The sequence below is a fragment of the Trichoderma virens genome (genome assembly GCF_000170995.1).
Source record: "Trichoderma virens Gv29-8 chromosome Unknown TRIVIscaffold_91, whole genome shotgun sequence".
NCBI lineage: Eukaryota > Fungi > Ascomycota > Sordariomycetes > Hypocreales > Hypocreaceae > Trichoderma > Trichoderma virens.
In genome coordinates, this window is record NW_014013658.1 from 620,146 (window position 1) to 647,606 (window position 27,461).

The window sequence follows — 27,461 nt, forward strand, 5'->3', positions numbered from 1 at the left end:
GGAGGGGGCAGATCGGTCCGCAGGAAATTCCTGGGAGTTCGTCTCTAGCCTGGAGGCGCTGCACCAGTCATAACGCCGCATTTTAGGCGTTTGGTGTTGCGCCATGCTCAACGCCCCCCACTGTCGGTTGCAACTTTAGAGCAGTATCCTGGTAAGTTGCAAGCCGGTGGACATTTTTTTCTTTTCGTGGCCGACATTCTGCTCGGACCACTTTCTTGAGAGATCCATGGCTTGGCAGAGACACGCGCTTGAAGAGATGCTCATTAATGGGGGCACGCCGGGGAACTGGAGACGGACGGACGGACACCTCCATCTCTATAATAAAAGCTGTCCTCTGCCCTCCCTCCCCCTTCCGGTTCTGCTTTTCCTTTTCTCCCTCTGTCACCTCTACTCTCTCTCTCGCTATTCCCATTCGTGGCTTCTTGTTCATATACCAGAGCGCAAAGCGCCTCATTGATACCAAACGAACATCATAAGCCTGTAAGTCATTCAACGCCGACAGTTCTCGCTCCCCCTCTCCCGCAAAATGATTTCGACCTGCCCCAATTTCCGCTCCTTAGCCTCCTTACCCCAAAAGCAAGTGCGTGTCGAGAGCCCCGAAACACACGGGATTCATGTGTCTGCTGGTGCCAACTCTATTTTCGAGATGGGGGAATCGAAAAGTCGCCGAGGTTATCAGGATTCTGGCGGCTTCCGCGGATAGCTTATAACCAACTTGCCACCTCCAACGATGATAGGCGCTGCTTGAACTCAATTGAGATCGAGGGCCACGACTTCCGAAGGGATGAGAAAAAGTCATGGAATAGGTGTTTGGATGATTTGAGGCAACTGGAACCGGCAGACACTCTGGTACCACGTCTTGTTACGCTCGTCCATGTCCTATCGCCGCGCTTGAATCTCTCTCACAGCTGAGTCTGGCTCTGGCAATTCTATGCTCTGTATGATGCCGCGAGGTGCAATATTATGCTATACTTTTTTCTTTAATGCGCAAAGCACAAAAGAAGAGGGAAAGCCAATATTGGTACCAGCTGCGTCAATTCGCCCCTCTCTGCCGATGACGGCCACCTGCAGCAATGAATCCTGTCGAGTGCAAGGGCTCTTAGACCGGCCAAAGACACGGGCGCCAAGCGGACGCAAATGGCCTGTTTTTGTGGGCATGAGGGGCATCGTGGGGGAAATTCCCGACTCGAGCGTCATCGTCTCACATGCTGTTGGGCGCGCAAACGCTTAAAAATTGGAATTGGCAACGGAGGGTCGTCCGCTGGGGCTTAGGGCTGCGAGTGCTAAGTCACAGTGAGACAAGCCCCCCCTGCAGCGTCCAGCTAGGGCCCCCACCCGCTGTTACCGGCTCTCGCCTCAGCGTTTGCAGCTCTGTCTCGTGCGACAGGCTTCCTTTTTGGCTGCAGCTCATCGAGTGATGACAGTTCGGCAGCGGCGGAGAGAGTCTGTCGCTGCGTTAGAATCCAACCCGTCTGATGTTTTCTTATTTCCCCGCACGCACATGCCATTTTTCTTTTTTCCGTTGCATGGTCATCTTTCCGTCCCTTTCTTCATCAGCTTGTGCGGATCGACATTGACTGAATTCCTTGTTGATAGGTCTGTGCTGAGCGCAGATATAATCTTCTGTCGTCACTACAGCTACGATTCGACAAAGCCGCGGGCATAGCTTCTGCCAACTGCTACGCTTCTGCCTACGGACTCTCCGCTCAATCGTACCAGACCAGCAATAATCAACGGATCCTCGCCTAGCATGGGCTATCTCGAGGATTTCGACGACCGACAAATTCATCTAGACGCTGAAAAAGAGGAATACCATCCGTATGAGTATCAGGCGGACAACAATGACTCATGGGCTGGTGCCCTGCCCGTGAAGCAGGGTCTCTATGACCCTTCTTACGAAAAGGATGCTTGTGGTGTAGGCTTTGCTTGGTAAGTTGCTCTCGCACCATGGCGCTTGTTATACGACGGATAATGCGGCGATACTGACTCAATTCCAGCCATATCAAGGGCAAGCCTAGCCACAAGATTGTCAGTGATGCACGGAACCTACTGTGCAACATGACCCATCGTGGTGCTGTGGGATCCGACGCCCGAGATGGTGACGGCGCTGGTGTTATGACATCCATCCCACACAAGTTCTTTATCAAGAACTTCGAGAGAGAGGAGAACATTAAACTGCCTCCTCTGGGTCAGTATGCTGTAGGAAACCTGTTCTTCAAGCCCGACGAAGAGACTTTTGAAGAGTCCAAGAGGCAACTGGAAGATGTTGCTGAATCGTTGGGTTTGCGGGTTTTGGGATGGCGACGGCCTCCTGTGGACTCCAGCTTGCTTGGTCCCGCGGCCAAATCCCGTGAGCCCATCATTGCCCAACCTTTCGTTGTCCTTGCTTCCGCATACGGCACTGGCAATGCCCCAGAGGTCACCGACCCTGCCCAGTTCAACGAGCGACACTTTGAGCGACAGCTCTATGTGCTTCGAAAACGCGCTACTCACACCATTGGCCTTCACAACTGGTTCTATCTGTGCTCTCTATCAAACAAGAACATCGTTTACAAGGGACAGCTCGCCCCTGTGCAGGTGTACTCATACTACCATGATCTGGTCAATGCTGATTACGAGGCTCATTTCGCTCTTGTTCACTCGCGTTTCTCCACAAACACGTTCCCTTCATGGGATCGTGCCCAGCCGCTGCGATGGGCTGCCCACAACGGTGAAATCAACACCCTGCGAGGCAACAAGAACTGGATGCGCGCCCGTGAAGGTGTTATGCACTCTGATATCTTCAAGGAGGAGCTGGAGATGATGTACCCCATTGTTGAGGATGGTGGATCCGATTCCGCTGCCTTTGACAACGTCCTTGAGCTGCTCACCATTAATGGCGTGCTCTCTCTTCCTGAAGCAGTCATGCTCATGGTGCCCGAAGCTTGGCAGGGCAATGACACAATGGACCCCAAGAAGGCTGCATTCTACGAATGGGCTGCTTGCCAAATGGAGCCCTGGGATGGTCCCGCCCTCTTTACTTTTGCCGATGGCCGCTACTGCGGTGCCAACCTGGACCGAAACGGTCTGCGACCTTGCCGATTCTATGTCATGGACGACGATCGAATCATTTGCGCCTCTGAAGTCGGTACCATTCCCGTTGAGCCTGAGTCTGTGGTCCAGAAGGGAAGACTGCAGCCCGGTAAAATGCTGTTGGTTGACACACAGGCTGGACGAATCATCGACGATGCAGAGCTCAAGGCTGCCGTTTCAAACAGACACGACTTCCGCTCATGGCTCGACAGCGAATTGATCACCATGCCCAAGGTTTTGGAGACCCTGGAGGCCAAGATTGATCTGGCCCCCAAGCCCGATGCTTCTCGCTTCCAGGAAGACCCGCTGATGCTCTCTTTTGGCTACACCCACGAGCAGGTCAGCTTGCTTCTTGCCCCTATGGCTGCCGATGAGAAGGAGGCCCTTGGTTCCATGGGTAATGACGCTCCTCTGGCATGCTTGACCGAATCCCCACGTCTCCTCTACGAATACTTCCGACAGCTCTTTGCTCAGGTTACCAACCCGCCCATTGACCCTATCAGAGAATCTATTGTCATGTCATTGGAGTGCTACGTTGGACCTCAGGGTAACCTGTTGGAGATGGATTCTTCTCAGTGTGGTCGCCTTCTCCTTCCTAGCCCCATTCTGTCTATCCCCGAGTTCAATGCCATCAAGAACATGTCATCCATCCACCCTGAATGGACCGTCAAGACAATTGACTTGACTTACCCCAAGTCCGAAGGAGTCCAAGGTTACTTGAAGCATCTGGATGAGATCTGCAAGGAGGCTACAGCGGCTATCGAGGCGCGTGACCGTGTCATCGTCTTGTCTGACCGAGGAACCTCTGCCGATCGTATTGCTGTGTCTGCTTTGTTGGCCTCTGGTATGGTTCACCACCACCTCGTCAGCAACAAGTGGCGATCAATGGTCGCCTTGATGGTCGAGACCGCTGAGGCTCGTGAGGTCCACCACATGTGTGTTCTACTCGGCTACGGTGCGGATGCTATTAACCCTTACCTCGCCATGGAGTGTATCCTCAAGCTCAGCAGAGAGGGTCTCCTTAAGAAGAAGTTGTCTGATGATGATCTCATCCGCAACTACAAGCACTCTTGCGATGGTGGTATCCTGAAGGTCATGAGCAAGATGGGTATTTCTACTCTGGCTTCTTACAAGGGTGCCCAGATCTTCGAAGCTCTTGGCCTCGATGAATCGGTAGTTGAGAAATGCTTCAGGGGCACGGCTTCGCGTATCCAGGGTCTTACCTTTGAGCTCATCGCCGAAGACGCTTTCCGTTTCCATGAGCTCGGATTCCCTTCACGCTATACTGTCGGCATCAAAGCCCTCCCGGAATCTGGCGAATACCATTGGCGCGACGGCGGCGAGGCTCACGTCAACGACCCAACTGCCATTGCCAACCTGCAAGACGCAGTTCGTGCCAAGAATGATAAGTCCTACGAGGCATATTCGCGAAGCGAGTACGAGCAGATCAAGTCTTGCACACTCCGTGGTCTGTTGGATTTCAAGTTTGATGATTGTAACCCAGTCCCCATCGACCAGGTCGAACCGTGGACTGACATTGTCCGACGCTTCTGCACCGGTGCCATGTCGTACGGTTCCATCTCTATGGAGTCTCACTCTACGCTCGCCGTCGCCATGAACCGACTGGGCGGCAAGTCTAATACCGGTGAAGGTGGAGAAGATCCCGAGCGATCACAGCGTCAGGCCAACGGCGATACAATGCGCTCTGCTATCAAGCAGGTCGCCTCCGGTCGATTCGGTGTCACGTCTGCTTATCTCGCTGACTCTGATGAGCTCCAGATCAAGATGGCACAGGGTGCCAAGCCTGGTGAGGGTGGTGAGCTTCCTGGACACAAGGTCACCAAGTCCATCGCTCGCACGCGACACTCAACCCCCGGCGTCGGTCTCATCTCGCCTCCTCCTCACCACGACATTTACTCCATCGAAGATCTCAAGCAGCTGATCTATGATCTAAAGTGCTCGAGCCCTCGATCTCGCGTGTCTGTCAAGCTTGTGTCTGAAGTCGGTGTGGGCATTGTCGCCTCCGGTGTGGCCAAGGCTAAGGCTGACCACATCTTGATCTCCGGACATGATGGCGGTACCGGTGCTTCCCGATGGACTGGTATCAAGTATGCGGGTCTCCCATGGGAGCTGGGTCTTGCGGAGACTCACCAAACTTTGGTTCTCAACGACTTGCGTGGTCGTGTTGTGGTGCAGACTGATGGCCAGCTCCGAACAGGCCGAGATGTTGCCATTGCCTGTCTTCTGGGTGCTGAGGAGTGGGGTTTCGCCACCGCTCCTCTGATTGCCATGGGCTGTATCATGATGCGCAAATGCCACCTGAACACCTGCCCCGTTGGTATCGCTACACAGGACCCCGAGCTTCGCAAGAAGTTCACTGGTACCCCTGAGCACGTCATCAACTTCTTCTACTATGTAGCAAACGAGCTCCGAGCCATCATGGCCAAGCTGGGTTTCCGAACCATCAACGAGATGGTTGGCCGTGTTGAGGTCCTCAAGATGCGAGATGACCTGCGCACCAAGAAGACTGCCAACATTGACCTGTCTCTCCTCCTGACCCCCGCCCACAGGCTCCGACCCGGCGTTGCTACCTTCAACGTCCGCAAGCAGGACCACAAGCTTTACGTCCGATTGGACAACAAGCTCATTTCTGAGGCTGAGTTGACTCTCGACAAGGGCCTTCCCTCTCGAATTGAGTGTGACATTGTCAACACTGATCGTGCAATGGGTACGTCGCTGTCGTACCAGATCTCAAAGAGATATGGTGGAGAGGGTCTGCCGCTTGACACCGTTCATGTCAACATCAAGGGATCTGCCGGCCAATCTTTCGGTGCTTTCCTCGCGCCCGGCATTACTCTCGAACTGGAGGGTGACTCCAACGATTACGTCGGCAAGGGTTTGTCTGGCGGTCGTCTGATTGTCTACCCTCCTCGTTCTGCCGTGTTCAAGGCCGAAGAGAATATCCTGATCGGCAATGTCTGCTTGTACGGTGCGACAAGTGGAACATGCTTCTTCCGTGGTGTCGCTGCTGAGCGATTCGCTGTCCGCAACTCCGGTGCCACGGCTGTTGTCGAGGGTGTTGGTGACCACGGATGCGAGTACATGACTGGCGGACGAGTTGTTATTCTCGGTAGCACTGGCCGTAACTTCGCTGCCGGTATGTCTGGTGGTATTGCGTATGTTCTGGACATCAACAAGGACTTCGTCTCTAAGCTCAACACTGAAATGGTTGAGTACGGTCCTCTTGAGGATCCCACTGAGATTGCCTATGTTCGCGGTCTCATCGAAGATCACCACCACTACACTGGATCTGAGCGGGCTGCTCGTATCCTGGTTGACTTCAACCGTGCTCTGCCTCGATTCGTGAAGGTGCTTCCAACGGATTACAAGCGCGTCTTGGAAGAGGAGGCTGCCAAGGCTGCCGAAGCCAAGCGTGCCGAATACAACCTTCCTGCAGTTTCCGGTGTGCACGGCAAGAAGGAGGACAAGGCCGCCAAGCTCCAAGACATGGAGGAGGCTATTGGAGATAGCTCGGCTGAGAAGAAGAAGAAGGCTCTGGTGCTCGACAAGACCAAGGGTTTCATGAAGTATGCTCGTCGTACCGAGAAATACCGCTCTGTCGCTACCCGAACTAAGGATTGGGCCGAGATCAGCTCCCGTCTCGATGAGGATGAGCTCAAGTACCAGTCTGCCCGCTGCATGGACTGCGGTGTCCCCTTCTGTCAATCTGATACCGGCTGCCCCATCTCCAACATCATCCCCAAGTGGAATGAGCTTGTGTTCCAGAACCAGTGGCAGGATGCTCTCAACCGTCTGCTCATGACTAACAACTTTCCCGAGTTCACTGGTCGTGTCTGCCCTGCTCCTTGTGAGGGTGCCTGCGTTCTGGGCATCAACAGTGACCCCGTCGGTATCAAGTCAATTGAGTGTGCAATCATCGACCGTGGTTTCGAGATGGGTTGGATGGTTCCCCGAGTTCCCGAGGTCCGCACTGGCAAGAAGATTGCCATCATCGGATCTGGTCCCGCCGGTTTGGCTGCTGCCGATCAGCTCAACCGAGCTGGTCACAGCGTGACCGTATATGAGCGTGCCGACCGCTTGGGTGGTCTCTTGATGTACGGTATTCCCAACATGAAGTTGGACAAGCGAATTGTGAAGCGCCGAACCGACTTCATGGCCGCCGAGGGCATCGAGTTCAAGACTGGTGTGGCCATCGGCGCAGATGGCCAGCCTTCACTCGCCGATCTTAAGGCCAGCAACGATGCGGTCGTCATTGCCACCGGTGCCACCGTGGCTCGTGACCTCCCTATCAAGGGACGCAACCTGGAGGGCATCCACTTTGCTATGGAGTTCCTTCACAAGAACACCAAATCTCTTCTCGACTCACAGCTTGCCGATAACTCCTACATTTCGGCCAAGGGCAAGCATGTCGTTGTCATCGGTGGTGGTGATACCGGTAACGACTGCATTGGTACCTCGGTCCGCCACGGTGCCAAGTCTGTCACCAACTTTGAGTTGCTGCCTCAGCCTCCGGATGAGCGTGCCAACGACAACCCTTGGCCCCAGTGGCCCCGTATCTACCGTGTCGACTACGGCCACACGGAGGTCCGCCAGCACGACGGCAAGGATCCTCGTGAGTACTGCATCATGTCCGAGGAGTTTGTCGACGACGGCAGTGGCAAGGTCAAGGGTATCAACACAGTTCGTGTCGAGTGGACCAAGAACCCCTCTGGCGGTTGGGACATGAAGAAGGTTGAGGGCTCCGAGCAGTTCTTCCCCGCCGACCTGGTTCTGTTGGCCATGGGCTTCCTGGGACCTGAGGCTCGCGTTCTTGGAGACGAGATTGAGAAGGATGCCCGAAAGAATGTCAAGACTGCTCCTGGCAAGTACAGCACCAATGTGGAGGGTGTGTTTGCTGCTGGTGATGCTCGTCGTGGCCAGTCTCTCATCGTTTGGGGTATCAACGAGGGCCGTATGGCGGCTCGTGAGGTGGACTTGTATCTGGAGGCCTGCACCAACTTGCCGGTGACAGGCGGTATTGTTAAGCGAACCGCGCAGGAGATTTTCACCAAGATTGCAGCGCAGTAAAGGGGCATGGAACGAGTTATGAAGCATGGTGTTTTTATTGAATATTTGGCTCATGTAACTGATAGTCTGCATACATGGTTGCGTTTTTCTATTTCTAGTTTTCATATCTATATCTGTAGCAATGATACCACAGCCTTATGATAACAATCTTGATACCTCGCTCAGTGTGTGGTCGTATCGTATTTTAATGCAAAGTACGGAGTACTCTGTGCTAAGTTTTGCCATGTCAATTGCCATCCCTGAGGAACAACAACTGGGTTACAGGTGATGCATTGATTGCATCAATTGATGATGATGATAACCTCACAATTCACTGATGATTTAATTGGGCATATTTCAGAAGGCCCTGCTAACTATTGACAAGCCTGAACTCTGTTTTCCCCCAATGTCGTCGTACTTCGTATAAGGTAGCTCTCGCCTTTTTTGTTGTTTCTATCCATATTTTTCCCGCTCTGGTCCAATCGGTTCAAACGAGGATACTTGCGGGGCAGCCTGCGTCATTTTGCCCGATCGCACCAACTGCTGCAGTAGCTCCAGCGCAGCAGCTGCTTCTGGCAGAAAACGAGAGACGGCACGTGTTGATTAGGGAGTGATGATAGGTTTGCAAAGTTGTTAAATGCACTAAAAAGCCCACCGAATCCCGTCAAATGTAGGTACTAGTTAGGGCGCTTTGCACTTGGAACGGCACGGAGTCCAAGTGGGGATTGTGGCTATTCCTGCTTTGGTTCCCGGGCAGAGCTAGCGGTCTGTAGCATGAGATTAGTGCTGTGGATATAGTGGATAGCGCTGAAGCTCGCAGCTGGCAAAGCCGCCATGGGCAAGGCCTGGAAGCACGTGTGGCGGATCTAGACGAGCTGATGTGCTCTTCGTATGGACGCGCCTTGTCTCGAATTTTTTCTTTGGCCTTCCTTAGATCATTCCGAGGCAAAACCTTGATTCTGCTCTTTTCTCACCGCAAACTCCGAATCTGCCTTGGGCATTTGTTTATTTTCCATTTCAATTCTTTCGATTGCCATCCGTTCTTGCATACCAGCTCAATTCGCAGCTGGGACGTTTCACCGCTGCACCAGCTCAGGCAAATTTTGCCGTCGACCCATCCCATCAAGGGAGGCGACGAACCGACACATACCACCTAATCTAATCTAATTGACTGCTGAAACGGAATTGATCTTCCGTAGCAGACCTGCGAAATGCGTTTCGGAAAGACCCTTCGCGAGTCAATATACCCGCCATGGAAAGACAAGTATGTCGACTATGGCAAGCTCAAAAGCCTCCTGCGAGAGGATAAAAGGGATGACGAGACCGTGTGGACCGAGGAGGATGAGAGCCGTTTCTGCGACGAAATCTTCAATGTCCAGCTTGAGAAGGTCGCTCAATTCCAACAGGAGCGCTTCGATGCTTTGAAGCAGAGAGTCGATGATACGTTTGAGAAGCTCAAGGAACTTGCCCCTCCCGAGTCTGGCGCCGACGCCGGTGCTGCCGAAGGTAGCAGCAAGGCTGGCTTAGCTCGCGAAGAGCTGGCCCCAAAGCTCAAGGATCTCGAGAAAGAGCTTGACGAGATCACCAATGAGGTCAAGAGCCTGAAGAAGTACAGCAACATCAACTACACCAGCTTCCTCAAGATTGTCAAGAAGCATGACCGAAAGAGGGGTGATCGCTACAAAGTGCGGCCGATGATGCAGCTCAGCTTGGCTCAGCGCCCCTTCAACTCGGAGCAGGGCTACTCGCCTCTCCTGAATAAGCTGTCCGTCATGTATTTTGCCATTCGACAGCAATTGGAGGAGGGCGATCAGGCACCGGTCGATTTCGAGGCGTCGTCAGAGACGCACAACGGCGAGCGATACACAGCTCACAAGTGTAAGTGGCGCACCAGCTGATGAAATCTTGCCTCTTCTCTTCTATATAAAACAGCTCTCTATATAAAAGCTATTCTTCTTTTTGCTAACATGCAATTGACAGTCTGGGTGCACCCCGATAACTTACTCGAAGTCAAGACGTTAATCCTGCGTCGACTCCCCGCCCTCGTCTACAGCGAAAAGTCCGCCAAGGAGCTCGACGGCTCTGACTCACCTTCCATCACCTCGCTCTATTTCGATAACTCCAAGTTCGAGGTATACTCTGAAAAGGTTGAACAACAGTCGGAAGTGACTTCTTTACGTTTGCGATGGTACGGCCAACTGAGTACCAAGCCAGAAATCTTTGTTGAGCAAAAAGCGGCCGATGCCAGCGGCAAGAGCGAAGAGTACAAGTTCACGATCAAGGACAAATATATTAAGCAATTCCTGAATGGAGAGTACTCGACGGAAAAGGCAGTCCAAAAGATGGAGAGACTGGGCGAGACCCCAGAGGCGATTGAAGCTTTCAAGTCGACTGTTGCCAGGGTCCAGGAGTATCAACAGAGGAGAAAGTTGATGCCAGTGCTGAGAGCCAACTATGTCCGCACCGCATTCCAGAAGCCTGCTGATGACCGCGTCCGCATCTCTATCGACACCGACCTCGCTTTTATCCGCGAGGACACCTTGGACAAGAGCCGACCTTGCCGAGACCCCAATGAGTGGCACCGAACTGATATCGACAACAGCAACATGAAGTATCCCTTCCAAAACATCAACCAGAGCGAGGTTTCCAAGTTTCCCTACGCTGTCCTGGAGATCAAGTTGAAGGAGGACGGCAACCGCAAGCGGCCATCCTGGGTTGAGGATCTGATGGGCTCACATCTGGTGCACCCAACTCCTCGTTTCTCCAAGTTCGTCCACGGCGTCGCCTCTCTGTTCGATGACTACGTGAACAACCTGCCCTTTTGGCTTGGTGATCTCGAGACCGATATCCGCAAGGACCCACAGAAGGCGTTTGAAGAGGAGGAGCAGCGCCGGGCTCAGCGCGCCGATGACGCTATGGCCGTCGGAAGTCTTATCGGAACGGTGCCAAGCTCTTACAAGGCGGCACAAAGCTCACCTGTTGGAAAATCATACCTTGCTGACCGCATGGCGGCTGATGCCACGGCGTACTTGTCCCGATCTTTACGGCAGAGGCAGCCTCCCCAAGGCCAGGAAGAAGAAGGCGAGGGCAGTTCCCAAGCGCAAACAGGTTACGGCACTCTGTCATCCGTTCTTCCAGGCCTATCCCTCTCCAAATATGCCATTGCTAAGCGAGCTCAAGCTCGTCTCCCTGAGGGCGTGGTGGAACCTTCACAGTGGATCAAGAACACGGGAGAGCTCAAGGTCGAGCCCAAGGTGTGGCTGGCCAACGAACGAACATTCCTCAAGTGGCAGCATATTGCGATCCTGCAAGGCACTCTGGCTCTTGCGCTGTACTCGGCTGCTGGAGACAATGCGATTGCACAGTGGATTGGAATTACGTATATTGCCATTGCAGGATTTGCGGGCATATGGGGCTACAGCATCCTGCAATCTCGCCGAACTATGATTATGGAGAGGAGCGGCAAAGACTTTGATAACATGGTTGGGCCGATTATCATCAGCGTGGCCATGATGGTTGCGCTGATTGTCAATTTCATTCTTCAGGTAAGACGACGCTTGCACATCAGATAGATGAGGTGTTGAATGGAGGCTAACAGCAGATGCAGTATCAAAAGGCCTTTGCCAAGATGAAGAATGGCCACCTCGGTGTATCGATTACGGACGAGTTGTGAGGGGTGTATATGTATGGTGGATACATGATTTGTATAAAAGCGATGAGGCCGGGGAAACCCAACGCCTGGTGTTGAAGAAATTTTTGGGCCAGATTGTCATTGTTTATAGTGCATATGGCTGTACTTGTTAATGTCATCCATCCTGTCACGGGGGGCAAGAGTGTTGTATTATTTTGTTTAGCGCTGGTGATAGGACCACGAGATGTTACCTAATATATTGTACAAAAGCTGCGGTGCAATGTCCGGAATCCTGCTATAACGTGCGCTGCTTATAGTACAGTATAGATAATTGGGCTGGATGTTATGGCATCCCGGCCTGTGCTCCGTGTGACCAGCGGCGTTCCGGAAGCGGCGTTGGGGTCTGTGATGGCGGTGGTGATTGGGCCTCGAGAGGGCCTTGAGAGGGCCGGGGTGGAGGAGGAGGTGATCAGGGTAGCATTCCACGGTATCCCCATGTCTCGTCTGGTGCTCTTCCTTGCAAGACTCCGTAGTTCATATGCAGCGTGTATATGCAATGCAGCATGCATCATGCAGTTGATGTCGCACCGAAGAGCCACGAGTATGGGGGCTATGCTGCTGCCATTCGCGCTCTGTAGCGGCCCGACAAAATGGCTCTTTTACCCTTTTACCTGAGGATCTGGAGGTTTGGGGCATCTCAACTGTTGCGCATTCGGTATTCGGTTTGATGCTATGCTGGATGAATGGAGGGAGGGCCTATTGTCGCAGGCATGGCGCAGTATTTTACGTGTAGGTAGTGAAACAGGGCTCAATGAATGAATAAAATGCGTGCACACGAGTGCTTCCAGTACAAAGAAAAGGCATTTTCCCTTTGTCTTTATTTTCCCCCTCTTGTGGCACTTGCACTCATATTATTGAATCTCCCTTGCAAGCGCTTTGTCAAAGAAGAGCAATAGCGTGGCCTCGGAATTCATTTTGTCAGATGCTGGTTCACCGGTAGGCGCGGGCGGCTATTGTGGCATGTTATATGTACGTCCTGCCTCAACTCGTTTTTTGCCCCCCCCCTTCCTTTGTTTGACATTCAATTGCCTGTGCCTCTGCTTCCATTGTCACCTGTTTTTCTCCTCCCTTTACTCCCAACCACCGAGTATTGGGCTGCGACTACATAGCAGGACTCAAGGGCGTCACTGAGCGAACCTGTTGCATGTCCAGCTCGATCCAGACTATCATGCTTTCGCCACCGACAGAAAGCTAAGAAAAGAAGCCCGAGCAAAGAAACGAGCTGGCTGGCCATGCGCTGCTGTATTCGCACCAACCTGGGGAGATTGACCGACTTTTCGTGAGATTTTTTTACCACCACCACCTGAGAGAGCGCCATTGGGGAAACGGTTTAGCGGAAAGCGGACGGGTGGGTTTCGCATGAGGGAAAGGGCAGACAGCGATGGAGCAGAAAAAGGAAAAATCCAGGTTTTGGGGAGGGCTTCTGCGCGGGGAGAGCTTGATGAAGCGAGGGTCGAGGGTGGTGCGCAAGTATCAGGATCTGCTGATGCGCGGAGATTCGCGTGAGGACGCAGAAGCCGAGTGGGAAGAGGACGGCGAAGACAAGGCGTTCCAGCAGCAGCTACAGCAGCTACAGCAGCCGCAGCAGCAGTACGGCGAACAGGAGGAGAAGCAGCGCCGCAGGCTCAGCGAGGGCAGCAATAGTCTTGTTGTCGCTCGCCGTGATCTGCCACGCAGGCGCCGAACCATCGACGGCGGGAGTGGCAGTGACATTCACAGGCGCTCACCCAGAACCTCGGCTACGAGGCGACGAGCCGATGAGTCGCTGTCCGGACGACTTCAGACGAGCTTTGGCAGGAAGCGAGACAGCGGAGCCGACATGGACATGGCCACTGCCACTGCTGGCGACAGGAGCAAGAAAGCCACAGAGGCGCATGCGACACCTGGGGGCGGGAATGCGCGATGGCCGCCCACGATGATGTCGGGCCATGAGGAGCTGCCACATAAGGAAGCCCTCGAGCTGATTGCGCACGGTGCGCCGGTCTACAAGGGACGCAAGAAGGCGATCCCTCACGCATCGGATCAGCACTATGTGCTCTACGTGACAAGCTCCAAGACCCGAAGCGGAGGCACCGATGTTGCGAAGCCGCACGATGCCATGTCGCATCTCATGACAATGAGGATCCAGGCGAGCGGACACACATCGCATCCCTGGGAAACGATAGAGCAGCCCAGTTACGCCTTCTACTACGGTCGCCTGGGCGGCACCATCACGCTTAATCAGTGGGCCGCCGCGGCGAGCAATATTCCATCCAAGATTCCGCTGAGGGACTCGGGTGTCATGCCGCGAGAGGTGAGCTTGGAGCAGATCTTTACGCGATTGAAGGATTTGCAGCTGGGTTTGGAGGACGATGACTTGAGCCTCTTGTACCGATCTCTCTACAAACGCTTCCTGCGAGATCCCGACAGGCTTCTAAGTCCACACAAGACGCTGGACAAGCAGATTGCCGACTTGATCATGGCGCTCTCACGCCCTGATTGGATCGACTACACCGAGCCAAAAAATCAGGTCGTGACTCGCTTCATATTTGATGGCTCCACCGAGGAGAGCCGGGAGCAGTATCACAAATTCTTCCACCAGCTGCTCCTTAGCCTCGAGCTGGAGTTGCGCATTCAGTCGCAGCATCACGATGACTGGGCCAAAGAGAAGTTGCTACAACAGATGCCCCCGACGATCAAATGGAATCTGGCACTTGCGAGACGGTGGCGTGAGAATGTCCGAGTGGATGCGTATGGCAATTCGCCCGAGGAAGGTACGTACGATGCGGTGCATTGCGTTTTCCACAATATTCTTTATTCCGGAACACAGAGACAGGCAAATCCGACTTTGTTCCTGCATGCGTGAGAGAGAATTGAGGCTAAGTGTGTGTTTTATAGTGAAACTGCGATATAAGCTGAAGAAGCGCCAAGTAAAGCAGCTCAAGAAGTTTGCTCAGATCATGAAATGGCCTAACCTAAGGGAAACAATGGAAAGCCTAGATCAGAAGGATGAGGAATTTACTCTGGACTCCATAAGCTCAGATGCGTTTGCCTACTTTAGTGGACTTGTACTTCCTGGAGTAAGTGGTAATATCTGATATGACGGCAAAAGAACGAAAAGAGGGGAGAAGGGGGACAGCGTTGCTAACAAGGTTACAGCCGACATTCTCGTTCCTCATTATGAACACGCTCATCGATCTAGACCCAGACCCGGCAACGAATGAGTTAGCCCTGCTTTCACATACGCACCCGCAAGTTGGCTTTCAGTATCGTAATAGTCACACATACTGGTCGGCAAGCTGCATTGTGGGTAAAGTGCTGGCCCCTACATGCCACTCGGTCGCAGGTTGGGTCGGGCCTGGCAGGCCAACGTCGGAGCTTGGCCGGTCTCAGATTGCCCGCATCCGAACCAGGCTGCCGAAGCAACGAATGACCCGTGAGGACGTAGAGACGATGAGTACGCGGTCCGATGCGCTAGGGCCGCGGGCAGATGCATATCCTGTGCGCGAGTATAAGCTACCCGAGCTCGATGGTGCGAGGTACATGGTGGACGCAGTGAGGATGGAGCTTCTGAGCTTTAAACCAGTTAACGCCACGGGTCGTGAGAGCAACACTACCAGCCCTCGGCTTTTCGATGCCCAAGCCCAATTTGCTATTGATGGCGTTTCTTGGCCTTTACGGCTCATGTACGACGTAAGCTTCATTTCCGCGTGGCCGTGTTCGGAAGGGCCACACCCCCTGTTCTACGACTATGTATACCAGCTCGTCAAGGCGGACGAGATTATCAAAATACGCAACTGGGGCGGTTTGTATGGAGCGGACGGCCAGAACTCTGGGCCCAGTAGCGCCGCCTCGAGCCCTCCACCGGCGGCCGACGCGGCAAATGCCGTGGTTGATAGGGATGTCGACGATGAGAAGGTGCTTGTGGTGGACGCAGTAGGTGTTCGAGACAATGAGGTGCTGGCGAGAGCTTGGTGCGCTCATTGGGGCCTCAGTGCAGTAGTGGCGGATGTCCACAAGACTTGGTATGTCCGATGGATCATCATATCTCTCCGAATCTATCTAGAGGTGACTGGCTGACTGACTTGGACTACAGCATGGCTTGTGCTATCAGAGAAGCATATGCGGCGACATTAACGGTAGTAATCCTGGTCGAGGACCAGCCACACGATGACCATGAATGATGAATTATGAATGTACGGATGATACGACGTTACCTGAGCTTGATTATTTTTCCTATTCTGTTTATAAGTTGCCGCTATCGGAAGATTGAGAGGTTAGACAAACTACGAGGTGCATCGCGGTTTTGCTTGAGCAACTGCAATATGGGGGAGCGGAAAATGATTGGAGCACTATTTGGTGATGATACCTGTGATGGGTTTACTATTGGAGGGCCAAGATATAGCAATGCATGACGATGGAGTTGAGCTCCTGAAATTTGATAGTAGCAGCGAAAGCACTGGTTGTAAGCAGACGAGGTTGCGGCGTCTGTGTGTAGGCACAGCATGTTCTCAAGATGTACGACTACAGAAACACGCCATTGCTGCCTTTTGCCACAATATCAATTAATTAGCCAAGATATTAAGACACCTCAACCATCAACGTGTCCGCTGATATCCGGCCAGCGTCGATTCGATGGCAATGGCAGCGACGGTTGTTGGGCTTGGATGATGTCGCGCACAAGCCCTCGACGTCACCCCGCAGAGGATATTCACACGGTTTTGCGGAGAGGATGCTCTGATGGACAAGATATCGGCGTCTAAGCTGAGACAAAGTGAAATCATGGACTTTTGCTATAAAATGGGAATTACTCTGTGTGTTTTGCTTTTTGGACGGTGAAATGCTTTTCTTGTTCTTTGTCTTCTTCTTTTTTTTTTTCTTACAAGTACTGAGATCGACGATGTATGTAGAAGATGGATCATGCTTGTGCCGCGACGGGCCGTCTGAAGCAACGGAGGATGATTGTTACTCAAAGGAGACGGTGACACTGCGTAGTTAGGTTACGCCTCGTACGAGGACCGTTGGGCTCCCATTTCATACTTGTTTTTTCTTATGTAGTTTTTGCAGGTTTTGGGCTTGGCGGAAGGGGGATATGTGTCGTGTCGATGTGGATTTGTCGTGTGATTTCTTACATGCGTTTTTTGTGAGACATCGGAGTTTACTTACTTGAGAGGGTTGATGTGCATGATGCGGATGGTTGTATGTGAGGGTATATAAGATGGGAGGTTGGGAAATTGTTATTATGGATGATGAGTGGGAAGAGGTGTAAAATTCCATTCTGATCACTTATTAACTCCATCCTACGAAAAACACATCACGAATCATTACATTACATTACCAGAGCAGTAGTTGAGCCCCATCCCCTCGGCTCATCATGGCGAGCCGCCTTCACAAGCTTTCGGGGCCATTCAAGACGGCCCTGGTCGTCGGCCTGGGCGAGTTCTGCGGCACCTTCATGTTCTTGCTGCTCTCTTTCATGGGAGCCCAGGCAGCTCTTGACAACAGGCCGGATGGCGGGAAGCTGGATGCGTCGACGCTGCTGTACATTGCGTCGTCTTTTGGGACGGCGCTGGCCGTCAATGTGTGGGTGTTTTATAGAGTGACGGGTGGCATGTTTAATCCTGCGGTGAGATTGTGCTTGTCCTTTTTCTTCTTCTTCATCTTCTTCATGGTTATCGTCATCTCCTTCTTACCCTTCAACCTTACCTAGATGGCCTCAAGTATGCATATATGCTGATGATAAGCCCGACATAGGTCACGCTAGGACTCGTCCTTGTCGGGGCCGTAAAGCCCCTCCGGGCACTCATCATCGTGCCAATGCAAATCGCCGCCGGCATCGCGGCCGCAGCGACAGTGTCAGGTCTGCTGCCCGGCCCTCTGGGCGTGACCAACAGCCTGGGCAGCAACACGAGCATCGTGCAGGGCCTCTTCATCGAGATGTTCCTGACGGCGCAGCTGGTACTGACGGTGTACTTCCTGGCCGTGGAGAAGCACCGTGCCACGTTCCTCGCGCCCGTGGGCATCGGCGTCTCCGTCTTCATCGCGCACATGGCCGGCACCAACTTCACCGGCACGGGCATCAACCCGGTGCGGTCGTTTGGCCCCGCGGTGGTGACGGGCAGCTTCAGGGGATATCACTGGATATACTGGCTGGGGCCGTGCCTGGGGGCGTTGCTCTCGTTCAGCGTGTATAGCTTGCTCAAGGGCTTGGAGTATCAGATTGCCAACCCAGGGCAGGATGCGGGAGATCCCGAGACGGCAAACGAGGAGGCGATTGCGGTGGCAGAGATGGGACAGGAGGGCCTGGCCATGGTCAGGAGCAGGAGCAGGAGCGCCAGCGTGCCGAGTGATATGATGATGAAGAGGGAGAGAGAGGCGGCCATGAGGAGGGGCTCGGCGCCAGATGGGCCGCCGACGAGCGTGGCTGATGTTGTTTGAGGCATCGTGAGATAGTCAAATGTCAATGCTGGTTCTCCCCATACTGTGCCACGTCAGGAGAGACATGCTGCTTGCGGCCGGCAGAGTGCCATGCCCTTAACACATCGTGTTGTTGGAGAGACGTGGGACGTGAGCATATCCGAATTTGTGATCCATATCTCGCCTCTCACGCACCGCAATCGGAGCCACCTAAAGCGTGGGATGACATGAACCGGGCTTCTCGACATTACGAGAAGAGAATTTCCTTCTCTGCAAAACGCCACCAGGGGCTGGGCGCGCTTCTTCAGCCGTGGCTCTCGATAGGCGCTGAGGGGGCCCCAGAAAAGCGGAGGAGACGAGTGATGATCGCTAGGCAGCGAGTTAAGGGAAAGAAATGGTGGGGGGAGATGGAAGGGATCGGGAGTTGGGAAAATTGACAGACTGACAGACTATCGTGAGGTTCCGGTTTTGGGTGTGCCTGCTGACGGGGAGAATTTTCAGAGTGGATGCTGGGAATCAGGGCCACTGGAACTTTTCTGTATCGTCCCATTTGCTTCGTTTTGGAGTCTTCTTTCGTCTTCCTCTTGGCTTCCATTATTAATGAATGGTCTCTGGGGTTTTCCACTATGAAATCATGGATGATGTCAATGGGACCAGACCCTTTTTTCATTCCAACTTTTACTTTTTTCCTTTTTTTTGTCTTATATAGTCCTGCTCATCAGATCCATTTCCGGCTCGAGTGGCAACCCGATCGCCGTCACCACCAAAAATATGCGTGATGGAGGGGATCGCTTCCGAGATGCACAGCGCAAGTCGCCCCCTGTTAGCACTGGAGTTGAGGGGCAATTAGGGTCCTCCAGCGGGGCAATGGGGAATGCGTTAGTGCATGTTAGTGGCCTGCTGCACCTAAAACCCGGACGAAATGCTGGAGCCTACGCTGGGTCCCCTCTTATGCTCCCGAGAATCGCTGCATCCGCCCCAATTGGCTCCAAAGGTGCTGCCCGTTTCTTGCATCTGGGCGTCTCTCCAATCTGGCGCCATGGAGACACGCCCCTAGGTCCGGGTCAGTCTGTCAAGTCAAGGCGGTGGGGAGTGTCGGCTTGTCTTTTGGCAGTCCCTTTCGCTCCATGTCTCTTTTTGCCGAACCCCTCGCTGCTCCTCGATACGATACACCATCTTTTGTCCTGTCTTACCCTCCAATCCGACCTAGTCTGTGGCTTGCTGCAAAGGTCCAGATTCAATCCATTGATTGAGCCACCAGAATCAGCGGGGAAACCTTGGTTGGGAGCCGAAGCAACGATGTACGCGTACAATAAGCCCATAAAGGCCATGGAGTGAGTCTCATCTTTTTCTTTTTCCTCTCCTCCTCCTCCTCCTTCTCTACTTCTTCCTCCATACGTCCAATTGCTTTTTCTTCTTCCTTGTCGATTTCTTGTCATTATATAATCTCTTGCTAATTATTCGTTTCCGGCATCATGGACAGGCCTCCCAATGTTCAGGTACCTACATACCCCCCATTCCAGCCCTCCGGCCCAACATCCCGATATACAGAGCTATCAAGCAGCACAACCCTATGGCAGAACGGAATTGGCAAAGCTGAAACCTTCAACACCATTCATCAGACCGAGGATACTGAGAACGAGACCATAAAGCTGACATCTGCCGCTGCAGGATCATTATATCGGCATAGACGTCGGTACCGGCTCTGCCCGGGCCTGTATCATCGACGAGACCGGTGACATCAAGGCTTTGGCCTCGGAGAACATTAAGCTCTGGCAGCCCGAGAACGGCTACTACGTATGCATGGCCACAACGCCCCCCGATTGGCCCCTCTAAAATCCTCCTTGCATGGGCGCTTAATTCTGACATTTCCATGTTTGTTCGGCTTTAGGAACAATCCACAACAGACATCTGGAAATGTATCTGTGAATGCGTTCGCCGCGTCGTGCAGGAGTCACTTGTCAACCCTAGCCAAATCAAGGGCATTGGATTTGATGCTACCTGCTCCCTGGCCGTCTTTTCCAACGACAACGACGAGCCCATTCCCGTCACGGGCCCCAAATTCGAGAATGATGGCAACGATCGCAACGTCATCCTGTGGCTTGACCACCGTCCAGTCGAGGAGACGGACAAGATCAACGCTACCGGCCACAAGCTGCTCAAGTATGTTGGCGGCAAGATGAGCATTGAGATGGAGATCCCCAAGGTTCTGTGGCTCAAGAACAGCATGCCCCCGGAGCTGTTCGACCGCTGCAAGTTTTACGACCTGGCAGACGCTCTCACTCATCTGGCTACCGGCAACGAGACGCGGAGCTTCTGCAGCACCGTCTGCAAGCAGGGCTTTGTCCCTGTGGGCGTCGACGGTAGTGTTAAGGGCTGGCAGGAGGACTTTTACCACGAGATCGGCCTGGGTGACTTGGTCAAGGATGACTTCAAGCGCATGGGCGGCGTCGACGGGGTGGTGAGCCTATTTTCTTTTGCGTATAGACTGTCTGCTTCCTGCTGCATTCCACTTTTGGCTGCAGTAACATCATTTCAAAACGAGTTCCCTAGCTAATGCATTGTTTGATAGAGCGGCAAGTATGCCAGTGCTGGCGAGTGCGTGGGCACCCTTAGTCGCCTAGCCGCCTCTCAGCTTGGCCTGCCAGAAGGCATCGCCGTCGGAAGCGGTGTCATTGATGCCTACGCCGGATGGATTGGCACTGTCGGTGCCAAGGTCGAACTGACCGAGGATGAACTCAAGAGTGATGTGCCGCACAACGATGTTAGCCAAGCCTTTACTCGCCTGGCCGCCGTCGCAGGCACCTCAACATGCCATCTGGCAATGTCCAAGAACCCCGTCTTTGTCCCTGGCGTTTGGGGTCCCTACCGAGATGTGCTGATTCCTGAGTTTTGGATGGCCGAAGGTGGCCAGTCCGCAACGGGAGAGCTGCTACGACATATGCTGGACATTCATCCCGCGTACAACGAAACCATGGCTCTGGCCAAGGCCGAAGACAAGCACATTTACGACTTTCTCAACGCTCATCTTGAGTATCTCGCCGAGAAGCATCATGCTCCGGCCATTTCTTATCTCGGCCGTCACCACTTCTTTTATGGCGATCTGTGGGGCAACCGCTCACCAATTGCAGACGCCAAGATGAGAGGCTCCATGATTGGTCTTGACAGTGACAAGAGCACTGACAACATGGCTTTGTGGTATTATGCTACCATGGAGTTCATTGCCATGCAGACTCGCCAGATTGTTGAGCAGATGAACAAGTCCGGCCACGAGATTTCATCCATCTTCATGTCTGGTTCGCAGTGCCAGAACCCCGTTCTGATGAACCTCCTGGCCACCACGTGCAACATGCCAGTGTTGATTCCTCGATACGTCAATGCTGCCGTCGTTCACGGAGCTGCCATGCTGGGCGCCAAGGCGCATAGCCACAACCGCAACGATGGCTCAGAGCCCGAGACGCTGTGGAATATCATGGATCGCATGAGCAAACCCGGCCGATTGGTCCAGCCAGGCACCGATGCTGGCGAGAAGCTGCTGCTGGATGCCAAGTACGACGTTTTCTTGGACATGTGCAACGCGCAGCAGGCGTACCGAAAGAAGATTGACACCGCTGTTGAAAAATGGGGAGCCTTGTTTGATGCTGACGATGAATGAAATCACGGATAGAGCATGAGAGGGACGAACTAGAATTAGCCTTGGGATATGTAATGTAATGAGTTTATGCATTTGCTTGTCGATAGAGAAAAGTCAAATATAGCGAAGTTATTTGCCTATAATATCTATACTCTTAGAGTAACTGCTTCATGGCCATGGTAGTAATCCGCAATTTGAAGTTACAGCAATTATCTCCTGGAATAGTCTCAATGCAGGATCATATAGAGAGCACCAGACCTTAATTTTGAAATTTGGACAGTTTATACACTATTTTTTACCCAAGTATCCAGCAGTATTCATGATTTTCAATTCATCAGTTGTGCTCAAAGCGAGCATCTTGAAGCGATAGCTGATTGGCCACCACCCTTCAGCCGCATCACCCATCAGGCCCTCTTGATTGGCCAAAGCTCCCCGTTCCCCAGCCAATTTCTCAGCCTCGCCAATCCAGGTTCCAAATTTCTAAAAGGTGGGCAGACGCGCAGCTAGCCGCAACATCTTTTGTCTTGCCAAACGCGCGAGCATTTCCGCCCTTCCATTGCCCGCTCGCCGTGGCTTCTCTCTCCATCTCTACGGATTCATAATTTTCCTTTTCCTTCGCTTTATTTTCCATTCACTGTCCCATTGATTTGTGTTCTCCACGCCGCCGCGATGTCTCTTTTCGGGCAGACAACCGGCCCATCGCTGTTTGGCCAGCCCGCGCAGCAACAACAGCAGGCCACCACCACAACACCGAGTACTGGAGGCGGATTATTTGGAGGAGGAGGAGGTCTGTTTGGCGGCGGACAACAACAGCAACAACAGAAGCCGGGGGGCCTCTTCGGACAGGCGCAGCCCCAGCAGAGCACGCCGCAGACTGGCGGTGGTCTGTTTGGCTCCAACACAGCAACAACACAGCAGAGCACGGGCGGTTTATTCGGGCAACCGGCCCAAACCCAACAGGCCGGCACGACCGGTGGCCTCTTTGGAGGGCAGCAGAGCGCCGTCGCACAGCAGGCGAAGCCATCACTGTTTGGTGGTTCAGCCCTGACTGGCACATTAGGCGGCGGCACAACGGCTGCGAAGCCATCTCTCTTTGGAGCCGCGACGACGACTCAGGCTCCAGCTCAGCAGACCGCCGGCATGCCTTTTGCGGGTGGTCTCTTGGGTGGCCAGGCGCTGGCCGCTGCTAACAACACGACCACCGCCGCAGCTCAGCCCGCCGGAGCCTACTTTGACAGCCTCTTTGCAAAGACGCAAAAGGCCGGTGTCGTGAACTCCAACATGGAGGATCTCCCTAGCCTAGAACTAGGCCTGGGAGATCTGCGCCATCGGTTGAGGAAGCTGCAGTCGAAGCAGACTGGGGGAGCTGACGGAAAGGCTCACTACTTGCTCGCCGCCTCCGGCGTAGATCCCAGTGCTGCAGCCAAAGACCTCGGTCTGCTCGACATCCAGGGCACGCGAACTGAACGACCAACACATGGCTTCGCCCCGGCCGATGTCGATGTCGAAACTTACCTGTCAAACTTGCAGACGAAGACGACCCTCAGCATGATTCAGGACGGCCTCGAGCGGTCACTCCGCGACTTTGACAATTTCTTGGAGGACAATGTAGCCATGGAGTGGGACGCACAGAGGAAGCGCATCTATCAACACTTTGGTATCAAGCCCCGCGAGACCTCGGCCACGGCTGGTCGCGAGGCTCAGGGCGGATTTGGACGATCCCGACGCGGAAAGACCCAAGGCAGCACTCCCCGGGATGCTCGCAGCAGCACATTTGGCAATTCGACCTTCCAGCGCTCTGTTATTGGAGCCCGGTCGAGAATTGGAACCCATCAATCCGACTTCGCCGATGTCGACCGGTCCACAGACAGCGCCAGCAAGTCGAGGAACGAAGACCAGGCCCTTCGCGAACGCCAGTCTAAGCTGGCAGAGAAGGTCCGCAGCCTTAACTCTTCGCGTCTGCTTGGTCGACCCTACCCCATCTTGGCAGAGTTGGCTGAGGTTGAGCAAAAGTCCCACGAACCCCACGCGCCTCACATTGTGGAAGCTTACCGAGCCATGATTGAGATAGTTGGTGAAGACGCCAATGCCGAGACGACGCTTCGCAATGCTACAGCCAAGGAGCGCCAGTTTGCCGAGATGTACCTAGACGAAAATCCCAACTCTCAGCTTTCGGTTGAGATGAGGAGACGTATCCTTAGTGGCGCAAACGCATTCCTCGAAAAGCAATTCCTTCGCGAGGTGGAGTCCCTCATTGCTAAGCACCCTCACGAGGCTAAGCTTGGAGGTCTGCCCGATATCACCAGCAAGATCAAGGCATACATTCGTCTCCGATCAGCCAGGAAGGACTTGGTCCCCGACAACACCGAGCTTCAGCAAATCCATGGCGAGTATGTTTGGGCCATTGTCTTCTATCTCCTTCGATCCGGCCACGTCAACGAGGCTGCCAAATATGTCAACGACAACAGCAATCATTTCCGCGGTATTGATCGTACGTTCTCGACGTATCTCAACAACTACGCCGCCAGCGAGGATCGTAGAATCACTAACAGGAAGCTGCTCGATCGCTGCACAAATGAATACATCCAGCGCTCCCGCAACGCCCCGGAGAACACAATCGACCCCTTCCGCATGGCTTGTTACAAGGTCATTGGTCGGATTGAACTGAATAACCGCAACCTAGACGGGCTCAGCACCGACATCAACGACTGGATTTGGCTCCAGTTCAACCTGGCCAGAGAGGGCGACAAAGCTCTGGAAATGGCCGGAGAATCGTACGGACTGGCAGATCTGCAAGCCAGCATCAGAGAGATTGGCCAGAAGCACTTTCCCAAGACTCCTTCTGACGATAACAACGGCAGCTGCGGCATGTTCTTCTATCTACAGATCCTGTCCGGCATGTTTGAGGACGCCATCTCCTATCTCTACCCCTTTTCCTATGTGGACGCGGTTCACTTTGGCTTGGCTCTTGAGTTCTACGGCCTGCTCCGTCCCAGTGACCCAATGTCTGCCTCCAACGACTTGCGCACGCATAGCATCAAGAGCCTCCCGCAGATCAACTTTGGTCGTATGATTGGCTACTACACTCGGGACTTCCGGGCCGCCGATGCCGTCTCCGCCGTTGACTATCTCACGTTGATCTGCCTAAACGCAGATCTTCCTGGAGAGGCTGGGGCGCGTCACAGCGGCCTCTGTCACGAGGCTTTACGAGAGCTGGTGCTGGAGACACGAGAATTCAGCAAGCTTATTGGCGATATCAGGCCTGATGGGCGCCGCATCTTGGGCATCATCGAGGGCCGCGGCCCGTTGATTGGTCTGGACGGGCAGGATGACTTTGTCAATACCGTCACTCTGCAAGCTGCCAGCTTTGCTGACGAGAATGGCCGAACTACTGATTCCGTGCTGCTCTATCACCTTGCTGGCGAGTATGATGCAGTTGTGGCAATTGTTAGCCGTGCCCTGAGTGAAGCTATTTCTCTCGAGATTGGAGAGGACCCGATGCGCCTGATGCCTGTTAAGCCAAGGGCTGGTGGCAATCAGGAGACAGAACAAGGCGGCAGCCTTAGCCTGGCAGCCATTGATGATCCTGTCGAGCTTGCTAAAACCATGATGACCATGTACGAGCGGGATGCGATGTTCTACAGGAACATCCAAGACCAGAACAAGATTGCCTGCCGTGTTTTGCTTGAGATGAGTAGCATCAAGAGCTTGGTGGAGGCTAGCCAATGGGCTCAATGCCTTGACGTAAGTTTACAATACAACATTGCATGTTTAATGTCAGAATTTAAGTCACTAACATGAAGCTTGCAGAAAATTCGTGGCCTGGATATCCTCCCTCTCGAGGCAGGCGGCGATGCCAGCACAATCCGTGCCTACGCCTCGAAATTCTCCAGTCTCTCACAGCCAGTCTCCATTAATGTGCCCAATCTAATCATGTGGACCATCATCAGCTGCGTCAGACAAAGAGAGCAGCTAGTCAATGGACAGTTCAGCGGTAACGAGGGCACCAGACGGATGATGGTGGAGCAGCTGAAGCAGATGATTCTTGATTTGACGACTTACACGAGTCAACTGCGATACCGGTTCCCGCCGCATCTGCACGAGGCACTGGCCAGAGCGTCTGCGGAATAATTTATGTAATGGGGGGATGGTGAGGAGGGTTTTGGGGGCGCTTGAAAAAGAGCGATGCGATTTGTTGTTGATGATGATGACTTTTGTTGATACCTCTGGTACAAGTGAGATTAGAGAGCAGGGCAGCAGCTTCAGGGAGACGCTGGTTTGCACTGCGACAATAAGAAATAGGCTAGGGAGATGGAATGAAATTATGGGAGAGTATTTGGGTATTGTTTGGCACGAGTTTGAGCCAGTATATGATGCTCGTGATGAATACGACTGAATGGGCGTCATGCCTCTGTCAAATTATAAGCTCCAAGGTTGAGATGGATGCAGACCATATTGCATCCTACTGCTTTCTTTATATCTAAGGTACCTAGTAGAGATTGAGTGTTTCTGCTCTTGCTAGGTACTCTGTACTCGTATATGATTAAAGGTATGTGCCCATGTACCACTGTCACTTGGGTTCGCAAGTGCGGAAAGAGAAAGGCTTCATCGTACCTCCCTATCATGGTAGCAGACCTTACGTACAAGTAGGTACCTCTTCGCATGTACTTCCTAAACACCAAGCACCTCTTTTTTTTCTCTCGCTTTTCAACATTGACACCTTCTCACCACCAGCCTGACATTTACGACTCCGACATGCAGGCAGCTCCTTGAACACAGCAAGCTGCTTATTTGTGTTGCATATAGAAACTCTTCACTAATCAATTGGACAGCAGCAAAATCATTCAATCACATCACGTCGAATGGCGACATCGAACAATCGCTGCAGGATGGTGGTATGCCGTCTCACGAGGTGCGGCATGACACGGCATTAGTCCAGTACCGGTATTACTCGGCCTACCCCCAATCCGGCATTTGTGCTTAATCTTACAGTTTTCCGCTCTTGTCCAGCATTCGATTACTGACAGGTCAAGGTCTAGAGCATGCCTGGACGGGCAGCTCTCCAAGTAAGCTCAAGATGCCACGGCAGGATTCGATCCTTCGAGCTAGTTCAAAGTATCAGTCGTTGCAGTTCCTCCCACAGCACGTGCCACAGCCAATCGCTAGCGGGCTTCCTGACTCGCAACATGGCTCTGACCACCCGCTCGCCTGATTCAGCAAGGGCTTCTTCATAGGTCAGCCGTGCCAGCCGATGGTCGAGGACGCCAACCATTCCATCTCCACCACTACCCCCATGCAGCCGTCTCCCGTCTCGCGCGACGCCCCTTGTTTGCTGGCTTTCGGAGTACAGCGTACTCGTACAGAGACAGTCCACGAACTATTGTCTTTAGGCTTTTAGGACGGGCTGGGCGTCACCGCAGCCTGTCCTGCTGGAACTAAGCAGTCTAGACCAGACTTCGGAGCCCAGTGGGGAATATACATCCAACCTAGCTGCCAAGCACGCACATCTCGATCGGCTCGCTCAGCCCAGCCTTGCGGCGGTGATTGCCCTCGAGACGTGTGCTTCGGCGCCTACACACACACCACACACCACACACAAGT

General features: G+C 53.4%; 6 protein-coding genes across 6 annotated transcripts; all 6 read left to right on the top strand.

Annotated features, from left to right (window-relative positions):
• Nucleotides 1–1,750: 1,750 nt before the first annotated feature.
• Nucleotides 1,751–8,380, top strand: TRIVIDRAFT_87581 (uncharacterized protein; the record flags this gene model as incomplete). The annotated part of the gene is made up of 2 exons (XM_014094717.1): nucleotides 1,751–1,929; nucleotides 1,998–8,380. The coding sequence occupies 2 exons, from the start codon at nucleotides 1,751–1,753 to the stop codon at nucleotides 8,158–8,160; spliced, it is 6,342 nt and encodes a 2,113-aa protein (XP_013950192.1).
• Nucleotides 8,381–9,350: 970 nt separating this feature from the next.
• Nucleotides 9,351–11,812, top strand: TRIVIDRAFT_39522 (uncharacterized protein; the record flags this gene model as incomplete). Its single annotated transcript, XM_014094718.1, has 4 exons — nucleotides 9,351–10,017; nucleotides 10,120–11,117; nucleotides 11,196–11,684; nucleotides 11,747–11,812. 4 exons carry the CDS (start codon nucleotides 9,351–9,353, stop codon nucleotides 11,810–11,812), a joined length of 2,220 nt encoding a protein of 739 aa, XP_013950193.1.
• Nucleotides 11,813–13,655: 1,843 nt separating this feature from the next.
• Nucleotides 13,656–15,993, top strand: TRIVIDRAFT_40044 (uncharacterized protein; the record flags this gene model as incomplete). The annotated part of the gene is made up of 4 exons (XM_014094719.1): nucleotides 13,656–14,583; nucleotides 14,708–14,889; nucleotides 14,969–15,834; nucleotides 15,906–15,993. The coding sequence occupies 4 exons, from the start codon at nucleotides 13,656–13,658 to the stop codon at nucleotides 15,991–15,993; spliced, it is 2,064 nt and encodes a 687-aa protein (XP_013950194.1).
• Nucleotides 15,994–17,216: 1,223 nt separating this feature from the next.
• On the top strand, nucleotides 17,217–18,049 carry TRIVIDRAFT_6760 (uncharacterized protein; the record flags this gene model as incomplete). Its single annotated transcript, XM_014094518.1, has 2 exons — nucleotides 17,217–17,435; nucleotides 17,564–18,049. Coding segments are annotated over 2 exons (705 nt in total), but the record flags the coding sequence as incomplete, so codon positions are not given.
• Nucleotides 18,050–19,701: 1,652 nt separating this feature from the next.
• On the top strand, nucleotides 19,702–22,016 carry TRIVIDRAFT_74916 (uncharacterized protein; the record flags this gene model as incomplete). The annotated part of the gene is made up of 4 exons (XM_014094720.1): nucleotides 19,702–19,725; nucleotides 19,898–20,023; nucleotides 20,118–20,687; nucleotides 20,799–22,016. 4 exons carry the CDS (start codon nucleotides 19,702–19,704, stop codon nucleotides 21,879–21,881), a joined length of 1,803 nt encoding a protein of 600 aa, XP_013950195.1.
• A 513-nt stretch (nucleotides 22,017–22,529) lies between these two features.
• TRIVIDRAFT_40210 (uncharacterized protein) lies at nucleotides 22,530–25,991 on the top strand (the record flags this gene model as incomplete). Its single annotated transcript, XM_014094721.1, has 2 exons — nucleotides 22,530–25,604; nucleotides 25,671–25,991. The coding sequence occupies 2 exons, from the start codon at nucleotides 22,530–22,532 to the stop codon at nucleotides 25,989–25,991; spliced, it is 3,396 nt and encodes a 1,131-aa protein (XP_013950196.1).
• Nucleotides 25,992–27,461: the final 1,470 nt, after the last annotated feature.